At 42.7% G+C, this 14,325-nt stretch overlaps 1 protein-coding gene across 1 annotated transcript in view; it reads left to right on the forward strand.

Moving 5' to 3' along the window:
• Positions 1-12,369: 12,369 nt before the first annotated feature.
• The window catches only part of LOC126162892 (loricrin-like), a 55,526-nt gene continuing 53,570 nt past the window's right edge, over positions 12,370-14,325 (forward strand). Inside the window, exon 1 of the mRNA XM_049919701.1 lies at positions 12,370-12,484. Within this exon, the coding sequence (XP_049775658.1) occupies positions 12,400-12,484 (85 nt within the window). The 5' untranslated portion in view covers positions 12,370-12,399. The remainder of the gene's footprint in view (positions 12,485-14,325) is intronic.

Below are 14,325 nucleotides of genomic sequence, written 5' to 3' on the forward strand. Positions count from 1 at the left end.
CTCCTCCTGTGATTCCTGAAAAGAGATTTCGCTGTTACTAGCTGAAATTTGTTACAGAACTCAATTAGTCTTTTTCCTCTCTCATTTCTTGTCCCAATCCCATATTCTCTTGTAATCTTCTCTTGTGTTCCTTCCCTTATTTTCATCTCACATTACGTACTGTATTACCTTTACAATATCTCTTCGGCTTCAGATTTCGTCATCAGCATGTGTATTTCGACTAGTATTGTCGATGTTGGTTTGCTGTTGATTCTGACAAGAACAACCCTGTCACTGAACTGTTCTTAGTAACACTCTCTTTGCCCTACCTTCCCATTATACCTATTTCTGCTACTGTTGATATTCATCTGGCGAGAAATCCCTGCCTTCTTTCCATTTCACTTCACTGTCCCCAACTGTATATAGAGTGAGCCTTTACGTTTCCCTTTTCAGATTTTCTAGCTTTCTTACGACGTTCAAGCTTCTGACATTTCACCCCCCCCCCCCCCCCCCCCGACTCGTAGAACGTGATCCTTCCGTTGGTTGTTCAATCTTTTTCTCATGGTCACCTTCCCTTTGGCAATCCCCTCCCGGAGATCCGAATGGGAGACTATTCCGCAATATTTTGCCATGGAGAGATCATCAGGACACTTTTCCAGTCACAGGCTGGATACACAATATGTGTCTTTAATGTATCCTTTTTGACAAGGCCTTTGGCAGAATGAGATTGACACCTTATGCCGGAAGTCTTCTCCGTTAATACTGATTATTGATCAAAATTTAAGCGGTGGCGTGTTTCGAACGCGGGACCGATGACATTTTGATTAGTAATCATCCTCGTATCACATCGAAAAATTGTCAGTAAACATTTTTATTAAAAAATTCCCCATTGACACCTTGAATGTATCATAGTATTCTCTCTAAAACCAGTAAAAGATCCTGCTGTAATCTTTGATGAGCATTTAAACTCAGAAGAACAAAGCATCACAACACGCAGTAAATCTCTCTTTTAGATATGTACAATGCATAAATTTAGAAAAGTGTTTCCATCTACAACAAAACATAAACTTGTACAATCTTTATTGAGGTATAATCTTTACTACTGTGAATAGCTTCAACGGACTACAGATAGTGATAACACTAGAAGACACAAGGTAGCCATGAATGTATACGTAAAATATGTATATTACCTTCTGTTGTTTGATTACTGCAGTCCAGTCTATGCTCATCTATAGTGGACGCTACTGGATGGACGATTTGATTTTCACATACTGGTTCCTAACCCACAGGTGGCCTTAACATGTCTCCTCGCATATCAGACACCTATCATTTTTCCGTAACTGCAACATGCAAATTGAATCATCTAGTGTCTTGGCTGTATCTCTGCATAACACTAAATTTTCCCCTTCTTCTGCATGTCAGCAATGGGACTATGGAACAAATTAATAACCTGTGTCTTATCGAAGAATATTAAGGCTTTACCTGTGACCATCGACGTAGACTTTCTCTCAGCATATCGCAACTACATTATTTTTGTCCAAAAGCGAACAAGTATTTCTGCTATTTTGTCAACATTAATCATGCTTTGTTCATTCCTTTCTGTTTTTGTCTTCTTTCCTCCATCTTACCTACTAATCTTACTCAGTTGTTCCTTGTTCTTCTCCAGATAAGTAAACATTTTCAGCTTTGGACTCCTTTCTTCTTCTGCTGCACATTTATATTAGATGTCATTACTCGAATTGGGAGAAAACGTAACAAGGCAATTGTTCATAACGATCTGCTTTTTATACTCATGTAAGGTTTGCTGCTGAAATTTCTTCCCTATGTAATTACAGTTTTTACCAGCGGCCAAATATCTCACGAAATAAGCGTCAAACGAAAAAAAAAAATACAAAGAACGAAACTTGTCTAGCTTGAAGGGGGAAACCAGAGGTCACTATGGTTGGCCAGCTAGATGGCGCTGCCATAGGTCAAACGCACATCTACTGTGTTTTTTTAAATAGGAACCCCGATTTTTACTACATATTCCTGTAGCACGTAAAGAAATATGAATGTTTTAGTTGGACCACTTTTTTCGCTTTGTGATACATGGCGCTGTAATAGTCACAAACATATGGCTTACAATTTTAGACGAACAGTTGGTTACAGGTAGGTTTTTGAAATTAAAATACAGAACGTAGGTACGTTTGAACATTTTATTTCGGTTGTTCCAGTGTGATACATGTGTCTTTGTATCATTTATCATTTCTGAAAACGCATGCTGTTACAGCGTGATTAGCTGTAAATACCACATTAACGCAATAAATGCTCAAAATGATGTCCGTCAACCACAGTGCATTTGGCAATACGTGTAACGACATTCCTCTCAGCCGCGAGTAGTTCGCCTTCCGTAACGTTCGCACATGCATTTACAATGCGCTGAAGCATGTTGTCAGGCGTTGTCGCTGGATCACAATAGCAAATATCCTTCAACATTCCCCACAGAAAGAAATCCGGGGACATCAGATCCGGTGAACGTGCGGGCCATGGTATGACGACCAATCCACCTGTCATGAAACATGCTATTCAATACCGCTTCAATCGCACGCGAGCTATGTGCCGGACATCCATCATGTTGGACGTACATCGCAATTCTGTCATGCAGTAAAACATCTTGTAATAACATTGGTAGAACATTACGTGGGAAATGAGCATGCATTGCACCATTTAGATTGCCATCGATAAAATGGGGGCCAATTATCCTTCCTCCCATAATGATGCACCATACATTAACCCGCCAAGGTCGCTGACGTTCCACTTGTCGCAGCCATCGTGGTTTTTCCGTTGCCCAATAGTGCATATTATGCCGGTTTACATTACCGCTGTTGGTGAATGGCGCTTCGTCGCTAAATAGAACGCGTGCAAAAAAATCTGTCATCGTCCCGTAATTTCTCTTGTGCCCAGAGCCAGAACTGTACACGACGTTCAGAGTCGTCGCCTTGCAATTCCTGGTGCGTAGAAATATGGTACGGCTGCAATCGATGTTGATGTAACATTCTCAACACCGACGTTTTTGAGATTCCCGATTCTCGCGCAACTTGTCTGCTACTGATGTGCGAATTAGCCGCGACTGCAGCTAAAACACCTACTTGGGCATCATCACTTGTTGCAGGTCGTGGCTGACGTTTCACATGTGGCTGAACACATCCTGTTTCCTTAAATAATGTAACTCTCCGGCGAACGGTCCGGACACTTGATGATGTCGTCCAGGATACCGAGCAGCATACATAGCACACGCATTTTGATCACAATAGCCATACATCAACACGATATCGACCTTTGCCGCAATTGGTAAACGGTCCATTTTAACACGGGTAATGTATCACGAAGCAAATACCGTCCGCACTGGCGGAATGTTACGTGATACCACGTACTTATACGATTGTGACTGTTACAGCGCCATCTATCACAAAGTGAAAAAAGTGGTCCAACTAAAACATTCATATTTCTTTACGTACTACACGAATATGTAATAAAAAATGGGAGTTCCTATTTAAAAAAAACGCAGTTGATATCCGTTTGACCTATGGCAGCGCCATCTAGCGGGCCAACCATAGCACCATCTGGTTTCCCCCTTCAAGCTAGACGAGTTTCGTTTTTTGTAGTTTTTTCGTTTGATGCTTATTTCGTGAGATATTTGACCCGGTCACTATCAATGGACCACCCTGTATTTAGTTTCGCAGGAAACTGTATTTGTTAAAAGTAATGAGTAACTGAACCTATCACAAGGACACGTAAGGACAGATTTTGACTGACGTGAGGTAAATAGTCCTGTTATTCGTGGTGACATCTACTAGTAGAAAGCTAATGTTCCTGACTTTAGATTAATGTGTTCTAACTTTCCTGCACAATCTAATTTAAAACGTAATTGGTACTGAATCTTGGAAACGCCTAAAACTGCTGTTGCCCTGTATGTTATTGCACTGTTAGTTTCCTAAATTTGACGCTATACTTTAGTCGCTCTACATTTTCTAGACTGAATTACACCACTCGCTATTTAATTAAGCCATTAATTGAGAATTTTAGTTAATTATTGTAAATTATTGTACATCTAAATATGGCAGCCGTACTTGTAATTAGGGAAATCACAGCGTACACACACTAAATAGTTTCATCATTTCTTTTATTTTGTTAACTAATCTTTTATTGTGCAAATAAAATTATAAATAAAAATTATATAGATTTACATAAGAGTCAACGGCCTTGCCGCAGTGGTAACACTGGTTCCCGTCGGATCACCGAAGTTGAGCACTGTTGGGCTTGGCTAGCACTTGGATGGGTGACCGTTCTGGTCTCCCGAGCGCAACTGGCAGGCGGAGTGCACTCAGCCCTTGTGAAACCAATTGAGGAGCTACTTGACTGAGAAGTAGCGGTTCTGGTCACGAAAGCTGACAACGATTGAGAGAGTGGTGTGCTGACCACACGCCCCTCCATACCCGCATGCGATGATACACTCGGCTGAGGATGACACGGCGGATGGTCGGCAAGGTTGGGCCTTCCGAGGTCTGTTCGGACGGAGTTTAGTTCAGTTCTAGATTTATATAAATATAAGTTACGTAAACCAAGTTACAAATATTATACAAATCAAATTATAACTCAGGAGAATTAGTAAAATCTAGCCTATCAGCTTTTCAAACCATCATGTAGCTTCAGATATACTAATACGCTCATATACCCCGAAATATGCTGTATTGCACACGCTAGCACATGAGCAACAACCATGCAACAAGTCTGCCGGCAGTATTCATACCCGGAGGCCAGTAGTTAATGTGGTAACAAGTCATCTCCTCTGCCGTATCTTTCCAAATCAGCATGGATAAAATTCTCTTCGAGCCACAACATTGATCACTCTCTACTTGAACGTGATTACCTGCTTCTTTTGTATTACAATAGTCCTGTGTAGAGGGGTTCCACTGCTTAATTCTAAGTGAAAAAATCATTGCTATTGAAGCCGAAGATCCCGGCAGAAGAAGTCAGCCTCTTTCAGCCAGCAACGATGTCAAAGAGGGCGGGAGGAGTGTACTTAAGTTCAGGGCATTGGAAAGAAGGCATTACAGACCACTGCTTTAAGGACATATAACGCATATCCACAGAACACATGGCCTGTAATTGAAAAAGTGTAAGGATTATCCCTCCATTGACAAAAGACTCCGGACTATCTTCCATACGGATTACCAGGTGGGGGCTGCTAAGGAGGACACGACCTTGAGAAAAAGATAGGAAAGGTATAACCAACGAAACGATAACGTTCTACGACTTGGGGAGTGGAACGTCTGAAGTATGAACGTGGTAAGGAACCTATAAAATCTGTAAAGGGAAATGTTAAGGGACAATCTGGATATACACTGAGGCGACAAAAGGTATGGCATAGCGATATTCATTATATAGATGGTGCTAGTATCGCGTGCACAAGGTATAAAAGGACATTGCGGAGTTGTGATTCATGTGAAAAGGTTCTCGACGTGATTATGACCGCACGACGCCAATTAACAAACTTAGAACGCGGAATCGGCAATTGGGGCTAGGTGCATGGGACATTCCATTTCGGAAATAGAGACTCCAGTATTCCCAGATTCACAGTACACTGTGAACAGCAAATTTCAGGCATTACCCCTCACCACGGACGTCGCTGTGGCGACGCCCTTCACTGAAGGACCGAGACCAGTGGCGTTTGCATAGAGTTGGCAGTGCTAACAGGCAAACAACACTGCGTGAAATAACCTCGTAAATCAAGGTTGGACGGACAACTATAGTATCCGTTGGGACAGTGCGGTGACATTTGACATTAATGGACTATGGTAGCGGACGACTGACGCGAAAGCCTTTGCTAACGGCACTACATCGTCTGAAGCACCTCTCCTGGGCTCGTGACAACATTGGGTGTATCCTTACAACTGTAAAACTGTGGTCTGGTCAAACAAGTCCAATTTCAGTAGGTACGAGCTGATGGTAGGGTTCGAGTATGACGCAGACCCCACGAAGCCATGGACCAAATTCCTCAACAAGGCCCTGTCCAAACTGGTACTGGCTCCATACGGTGTGGGCTGTGTTTATATGGAATGGACTGGGTCCTCTGGTCCAATTCAACCATCCATTGACTGGAAATGGTTATGTTTGGAGGCCTGGACACCATTTCCAGCCATTCATGCACTTCATGTTCCCAAACAACGATAGAATTTTTATGGGTGAGAAAGTGCCTTTCACCGGTCCACAGTTGTTCGCGGTTGGCTTGAAGACAATTCGAGCGAATGATTTGGCCACCCAGATCGCCGGACATGAATCCCATCGAACATTTGTGGGACGTAATCGTGAGATCAGTTCGTGGACAAAATCCTCCACCGGAGTCACATTCGTAATTATGGACGGCTATAGTGGCAGCAAGGCTCAATATTCCTGCAGGGAACTTCCATCGACTTGTGAGTTTATGCCATGCCGAGCTGCTGCACTGCGACGGACAAAAGGAGGTCTCACACGATATTAGGTAGTGGGCGTCACTAAAGTGAAATGAAAGGAAGAAAAGGATTTCTCGTCAGAAGATTTTAAGGGAGCAGCAGAACACAGTATAACGGTGGTAGGATTCGTTATGAATAGGGAAGGTAGACAGAGACTGTGTTACTGTGAACAGTTCAGTGATGAGGTTGTTCTCATCAGAATCGACAGAAAACCAACATCGACATCAATTGTTCCGTTATACATGCCGACCCCGCTAGCTGATGGTGGTTCAAATGGCTCTAAGCACTATGGGACTTAACATCTGAGGTCATCAGTCCCCTAGACTTAGAACTACACAAACCTAACGAACCTAAGGGCACCACACATATCCATGCCCGAGGCAGGATTCGAACCTGCGACCGTAGCAGCAGCGCAGTTCCAGACTGAAGCGCCTAGAAGATGAAGAGATAGAAATAGTGTAGGAAGATATGAGGAGATGAAAATGTAATAGTCATGGGGGATTGGAATGCTGTTGTAGGGGAAGGAGTAGAAGGAAAGGTTACGGGAGAATATGGGCTTGGTAGTAGGAATGAGAGAGAAGAAAGACTAATTCAGTTCTACAATAAACTTCAAATGGTAATAGCAAAAACTGTGTTCAATAATCACAAATAGGGTGGTGTACTAGGAAAAGGCTGGGAGATGAGGAACGATTTCAGTTAGAATATATTATGATCAGGCAGAGAGTATAATGACTGTAGAAGAAGAAGTGGGATACAGAAGTATTAAGGCATGAAGAAATGCGCTTGAAGTTTTCTGAGGCTATGTATACTGCGATAAGGAATAGTTCAGTAGGCAGTTCAGTTGAAGAGGAATGGACTGGACGTCTCTAAGAAGGGCAACTACAGAAGTTGGAGAGAGAAACGTCGGTACAAAGAAGGTAACGGCGAAGAAACTATGGGTAACAGAAGAAATATTTCAGTTGATCGACGAAAGAAGGAAGTATAAGAATGTTCAGGGAATCCCGGAATACAGAAATACAAGTCACTTAGGAATGAAATAAATTGGAATTGTAGGGAAGGTAAGGTGAAATGGCTACAAGAAATATATGAAGAAATCGATAAACAAATGATTTTAGCAAGGACTGACTCAGCATATCGAAAAGACGAAGCAACGTTCGGTAAAATTAAAAGCAAGGGCCGTAACATTAAGAGTGCAATGGTAATTTCTCTGTTAAATACAGCTGAGAGAGTGGATAGGTGGCAGGATACATTAATGGCCTACGTGAGGAGGAATAATTATTTGATGACGTGATAGAAGAAGAAACAAGAGTCAAAAGGGACGAGATAGGGCATCCAGTACTAGAACCAGAATTTAGAAGAGCTTTGAATAACATGCCACCGGGATTTATAAAATCACTGAGGGAAGTAGCAACAAAATGATTATTCACGCTGATATGTAGAATGTATGAGACTGGCGATATATCATCAGACTTTCGAAAAAACGTCATCCACACATTCCGAAGACTGCAAAAGCCGACATTTGCGGGAATTGTCGGACAAGCACCACAACAGCTCTTGCAGCCAAGTTGCTGAGAAGATGAATTTTCGGAAGCATGAAAAAGAAAATTGAGGACTTGTTGAATGACTATCAGTTTGCCTTTATGAAGGGCAAATGTACCAGACAGACAATTCTGACGTTGCGGTTGGCAATGGAAGCAAGATTGAAGAAAAATCAAGACTCGTTCATAGGATTTGTCAGCATGGAGGAAGCGTTCCACTATGTCAAATGGTGTAAGATTTTCGAAATCCTGAGTAAGATAGGGGTGAGCTATAGGAAAAGACTGGTAATATACAATATGAACAAGAAACAAGGGGGAAAAATAAGAGCGCAAGATGTAGAACGAAGTGTTTGGATTAAAATCGGTATAAGACAGGGATGTAGTCTTCCGCTCCTGCTATTCAATTTATACGTCAAAAAAGCTTTGACGGAAAAAAAGAAAGTTTCAAGACTAGGATCAAAATTCGAGGTGAAAGGATATCAGCGGTAAGATTCGCTGATGACGTTGCTGTCCTCAGTGAAAGCGAAGAATAATTACAGCATCCTTCGGATGGAATGGACAGTCTAATGACTACAGAATATGGGCTGAGAGTAAATCGAAGAAAGACGTAAGTAATGAGAAATAGGATAAATGAGAAGAGCGACAAACGTAGCATCATAATTGGTGATGGAGCAGCGAATGAAGTTAAGGAATTCTGCTACCTAGGCAACAAAATAATCCATGCTGGACGGGGCAATGAGAACAAAAAAAGCAGAGTTCACTGACAAAACGGGTATTCCTGGCCGGGAGAAATCTATAGCATCAAACAGAGATCTTAATTTGAGGAAGATATTCCTTGAATAGATGTTTGGAGCGCAGCTTTGTATGGCCGAGAAAACCGAAACAGAAGAGAATAGGAGCATTTGAGATGTGGTGCTACAGAAGAACATTGAAAATTAGGTGGAATGAGAAAATTCTCCGCAGAATCGGCAAGGAAAGGGATATATGGAAAACACTGACAAGAAGAAGGGACAGGATGATAGGACACTTGTTAGGAAGTCAGATGAAATTACACGGGACAAGAAGGAGCTGTAGAAGCGAAAAACTGTCCAGGAAGAGAGAAACTGGAATATATCAAGAAAATAATTGACGACGTATGTTGCAAATGCTAGGAATTCTTGGCGAGCCGCGTCAAACCAGTCAGAAGACCGATGATTGTAACAAGAAAACAATATGTGGTGTTAATTGTTGAGTGCCAACTATAATCATTTCCGCGCATTATTATCATTCTTTGTAAAAGTTTCTCTGTCCATTAAGTGTACAATTTGATGTGAACACTGAAATGTTCAGCTGTTAGACTTCACTTTTGATAGCGCGCTGTATTTGCCACTGTAACTTAATTAGTAAGATATTGAAAATACCTGGCTGTGGAAACCATCATAGGTGAAAGCTGAAAGTATTCAAGTAGGGTCAGTAGTCAAAATAAATGTGGAGCAAGTTACATTAACTCCAAGTTGTATAGGGTGTATTATTGGATCATTTTCCATAAAGCCAGTATTACAACAATGACATTCTGTGAGATATGGAGATTGGAATAGAATTCCCAGGTAGGTACTCTTTCACACTGCCATTTCCCACTTTTCCTGTCACAGTCACGAAAGGTTCGCAGGAAGTACGATTACCGGTGAGCCTCCGTGTGAAATCGAATCTCTTCTCAATTTGCCTTCACTACCTTTCCACGATACATACGTATGATGATGCAATATATTGGTGCACTCTTCTAGGAAGTATGCACTCGGACCCCACGTTATGCAGGATACTTCTCTTGCAGTGTTGCCTCTGGAGCTGACTGACCATCTCCGCGTCGCTTTCACGCTTCCTGAATGAACCTGAAACGAAACGCGCTGCTCTTCTTTGTATCTGCTCTGTTTTTTTCTATCAATACTATCTGGTACGGACCCTGAACTGACGAACAATCATCAATTACTGCCCGAACAAGGATTTTGTAGGCTGCCTCCTTTGTGAGTTTACTAGATTTGTTACGGATCCTTCTATTGAGTCCCAGTCTGGCATCTGTCTTCACTTGTATGCAGTCGTTTCACTTTAAATCGCTACATACATATATCCCCAGGCATTTTACGGATGTGACTGCTTCCAGTGATTGTCCTTCAGTCATGTAATCACACAATAATGGGTCTTTCTACAGCGACGACCTCTCGGCGTTTCCTTATTATTTTAGTTAATCTGACTTCATTTATTGCAAATTATTACCAGCCGAGCGTCAGGTGTTCTTTTCATTTAGATCGAGTAATCAGCTATGGGCCGCGCTAGGAACATGCTAGGGATGTTACAGACAGTATCGATTAAGTAATCATATAGTATTCTCAAGTTATCATCTGCACCACATATTAACAATAAATGAATATTACTAAATCCAAAAACCTATCCTACAGCGCAAAAAGTTATCAATGTCCAAACAGAGCTGCGCAACAAAACATTATTCATCGCCGCGCGGGGTAGCCGTGCGGTCTAAGGTGCTTTGTCACGGTCCACACGGCTCCCCACGTCGGAGGTACGAGTTCTCCCTCGGGCATGGGTGTGTGTGTTGTCCTTAGCGTAAGTTAGTTTAAGTTAGGTTAAGTAGTGCGTAAGCTTAGGGACCGATGGCCTCAGCAGTTCGCTCCAATAAGACCTTACCAAAAATTTCCACTTTCCATTCTTCATCACTCTAAGTGAACTATCTAGCAGTTCACAAGAAAACTCAAGAAAACAAACACACACAACCAGAATGAAACAAAATCGGGTAAACTAAAATTTCCTGGCAACTCATCAAAAATGAAGCGAATAGTGTGTAGTAACAACATGGTAACATCCTGAATTGACTAATCAGGAATAAAAACCTGGCTAAACGCTGTTAAAAATCTGAAACACAATTTGTAAGCAGCAAACCGCACCAAAATTGTTTTTCAGAGCAAACCTCAACAAATTTTAGCTCATTTTAAACGTAAGACCAAAACATTTTTCTGGAATTTAAATTATATACAGCTCAGGACAGCTCAACGACACCGATGGCAGGCACAAAAAAGGGACTCACACCACAGTCTAACCAGAATACACAGCTTAAAGCTAACATTCTAAACAAAACTTCCATTCAGACGTAGCCCTAATATCTCTACATTGCAGATGAAACGCTGTACTAATTTAGGCTTGTGACTGATTTCTCTTGGCAGCCTCAGTGCATACATAATAAAAAAAGGTAAAGTACATATGTAATATAAACAGCTACAAAATCTGATAACTGAGTATTCCTGACGAAATAAAATTTTCGAGTATATATTTCAGATAGATAAAAGGAAAAAGAATCCACTGAAAATATCACAACTGTCGTGAAACATGTTTATATATTAAACAAAACAAGTTTTCTTGCAGGAAGGTAGAACGTCTTTAATTGCCTACAATAGTAGTGGGACTGGAGTGCAACATCAGCTCATCGCCACGTGATGGATTCCGGATACAGCTAAAGAGATGACAACTCTGGTTGCCTGACAATCTTTGCATCTCCTGGCTAAAGCACATGATAGCAAACCAGTCGGACCCTCACGACAATAAATGGTTCAAATGGCTCTGAGCACTACGGGACTTAACACCTGAGGTCATCAGTCCCCTAGAACTTAGAACTACTGAAACCTAACTAACCTAAGGGCATCACACGAATTCACTCCCGAGGCAGGATTCAAACCCACGACCGTAGCGGGCGCGCGATTCCAGACTGAAGCGCCTAGAACCACTCGGCCACACCGGCCAGCCGACAGTAAATGATGTCGCAATTGTTTGCAGAGAATGTTACCTTTTTACAAATAAACCATTCTCCAAATGGTACGGTAGCATTTCCTCTCCTGGGACCACAGGGTATACACTGAAATGCGTTGCTATTCGTTGGCCAATTTCTACTGCGGTTGTCATGCATGTAAGAAGAAACAAAGAGGGAATTTGTTGTGTGAACAAGATACACAACACAAATTTCCAGAGAGGATCCGCTAATCTCGCCCGACCGCACATTATGACAAGAAAAATTTCCCGTAGTTTCGGTGTACCGAGTCAGGCTCTGTAGAGGCGATGATACGCACTGCGAACTGCGGTCTGTACTCGTTTTTTTACGTAGCTGCTCGGGTTGATATTTAACGCTGGCTGAATTCTGTGTTTCCCCAGCTTCATTGAAATGTTCATTCTCTCTCCATAAGGTACGGCAGCAGCGGGAAGTGGAGGGGAAGTAGGGGAAGAGGACAACCAGCGGCCTCCGGATGGCCGTCGCGCGCCCCAGAGGCTGCGGGCTTACGTAACGCCAGTGGCGGCGGCGGCGGTATCTGCGAGCCTACAAATAGAGGCGTGGGTGCCGGCCGCGTCCAGCCGACATGCATCCGCGGACCCTCGCCCTGCTGGCGTCTCTCGCCGTCGCTGCTGTCTGCGGGGGCGGCGTCGGCGTCGTCGCACAGCCAGGTGAGTCGTCGCCGCACATCTGGGGCGACACTGACGTAGCTATGGCAGAGCTTGTGCCACAAGCTGGTCACTTCATTGCTGATAATTCAGGATATTTGTGGTGTCGATGCTAGTCTGATGTGCAACGCAACCTAATGCGGTGCATAATTTGTGTACATCCACTATTCTGGCGCTCCGAGTCTCACTAGAGACAATCTGGTGTTAGTGTGCCAGGTTTCCAGGAAGTTTGGTGCGGCAAGTGCAATAGTATTTCTTAAATATGTCTCACGCGCTGCTTTTTTTTATATCTCCATGGAGCAATGTACACTCAGGTGACAAAAGTCATGTGATACCACCTAACATCGTGTCGAACCTCCTTTTGCCCGGTGTCTGCAGCAGCTTGACATGGCATGGACTCAACAAGTCATTGGGAGTCCCCTGGAGAAATATTAAGCCTTGCTGCCTCTGTAGCCGCCCATAAACGCGGAAGTGTTGAAGGTGTAGGTTTTGGTGCACAAACTGAACTCTCGATTCCATAAATGTTCGATGGGTGACCAAACCATTCGCTCGCACTGTCCAAAGTGTTCTTCAGCCCATTCGCGAACAGTAGTTGCACGGCGACATGGCGCAATGTCATCCATAAAAATCCCATAGTTGTATGGGAACGTGAAGTCCTTGGATCGCTGCAAATGGTCTCCAAGTAGCCAATTTCCAGTAAATGGTCGTTCCAGTTGGACCAGAGGACCCAGTTTATTCCATTTAAACACAGCCCACACCATTATGGAGTCGACACTAGATTCCACAGTGTCTTGTTGACAACTTGCGTCCATGGCTTCGTGGGCTCTGGATCACACACGAACGCTACGGTCAGTACGTACTCACTGGAATCTGGACTCGTTTGACCAGAGCACAGTTTTCCAGTTGCGTAGGGTCCAATCGATATGGTCAAGTGCCCAGGAGAGGCGCTGCAGGAGACATCGTGCTGTTAAGGCACTCGTGTCGGTCATCTGCTGCCTAAGCAGACTGTTTCGTCGGTTACCTTAACTGTTGTTAAGGTACCTCCACATGAAAGAAGCTACCATCTATCCCCAAACTTAAAAGACGAACTAAGGTGATTCCACTGAACTCGTTTAAAAACCAAATAAGTGAACCGTACTATATTGTCATCGACCTGATACTTTGCAATAGAATATTTCTTTTATTTTTACTTATTTATTTACTTAATTTCATCTGATTAGGGCCTTCAGGCCCTCTCTTACATCAGACCATGGTTTTACTCATGCAGTGCCTTCATAAATCATAGTTAGCTAAGAAATAATAATTTTTATGTGATACATAATATTAAAATGGTTTTTGTGTCCATAGAGACAACGTGACCAAATAATACTGACTAAAACTAACAAAGTTAGTACTGCCGTACTTCTACCGCTACGACTAATAGTAGTGATAACAACAATAATAAAAGCAATAATATATTGATAGTGGTAGATGTAGAAACATTTTATGGGTGTGCAAAACTGATGTTTTCAGATACAACGAGGTTCGTGAAAAGAAATTTGAGGAGTTTCCACCAACTAGGAATACTGGGAAACGAGGAAGGCTTGGTGGAAAGAAGGACGTACAGGGGTAACGAGTGCGTACAGGGACGGTGTTTGTCATTATTGTTGCTTCAGTAGGTATCTCATTAAGTGTCTTCTGAACTTGGGGATACACTGAACAGCGAAAGAAACTGGTTCACCTGCCTAATATCGTGTAGAAGCCCCGCGAGCATGCAGAAATGCCCCAACACGACTAATGTCTGACGTAGTGCTAGAGAGACTTGACATTATGAATCCTGCAGGGCTGTCCATAAATCCGTAACA

This window comes from Schistocerca cancellata, chromosome 1 (assembly GCF_023864275.1).
Source record: "Schistocerca cancellata isolate TAMUIC-IGC-003103 chromosome 1, iqSchCanc2.1, whole genome shotgun sequence".
NCBI lineage: Eukaryota > Metazoa > Arthropoda > Insecta > Orthoptera > Acrididae > Schistocerca > Schistocerca cancellata.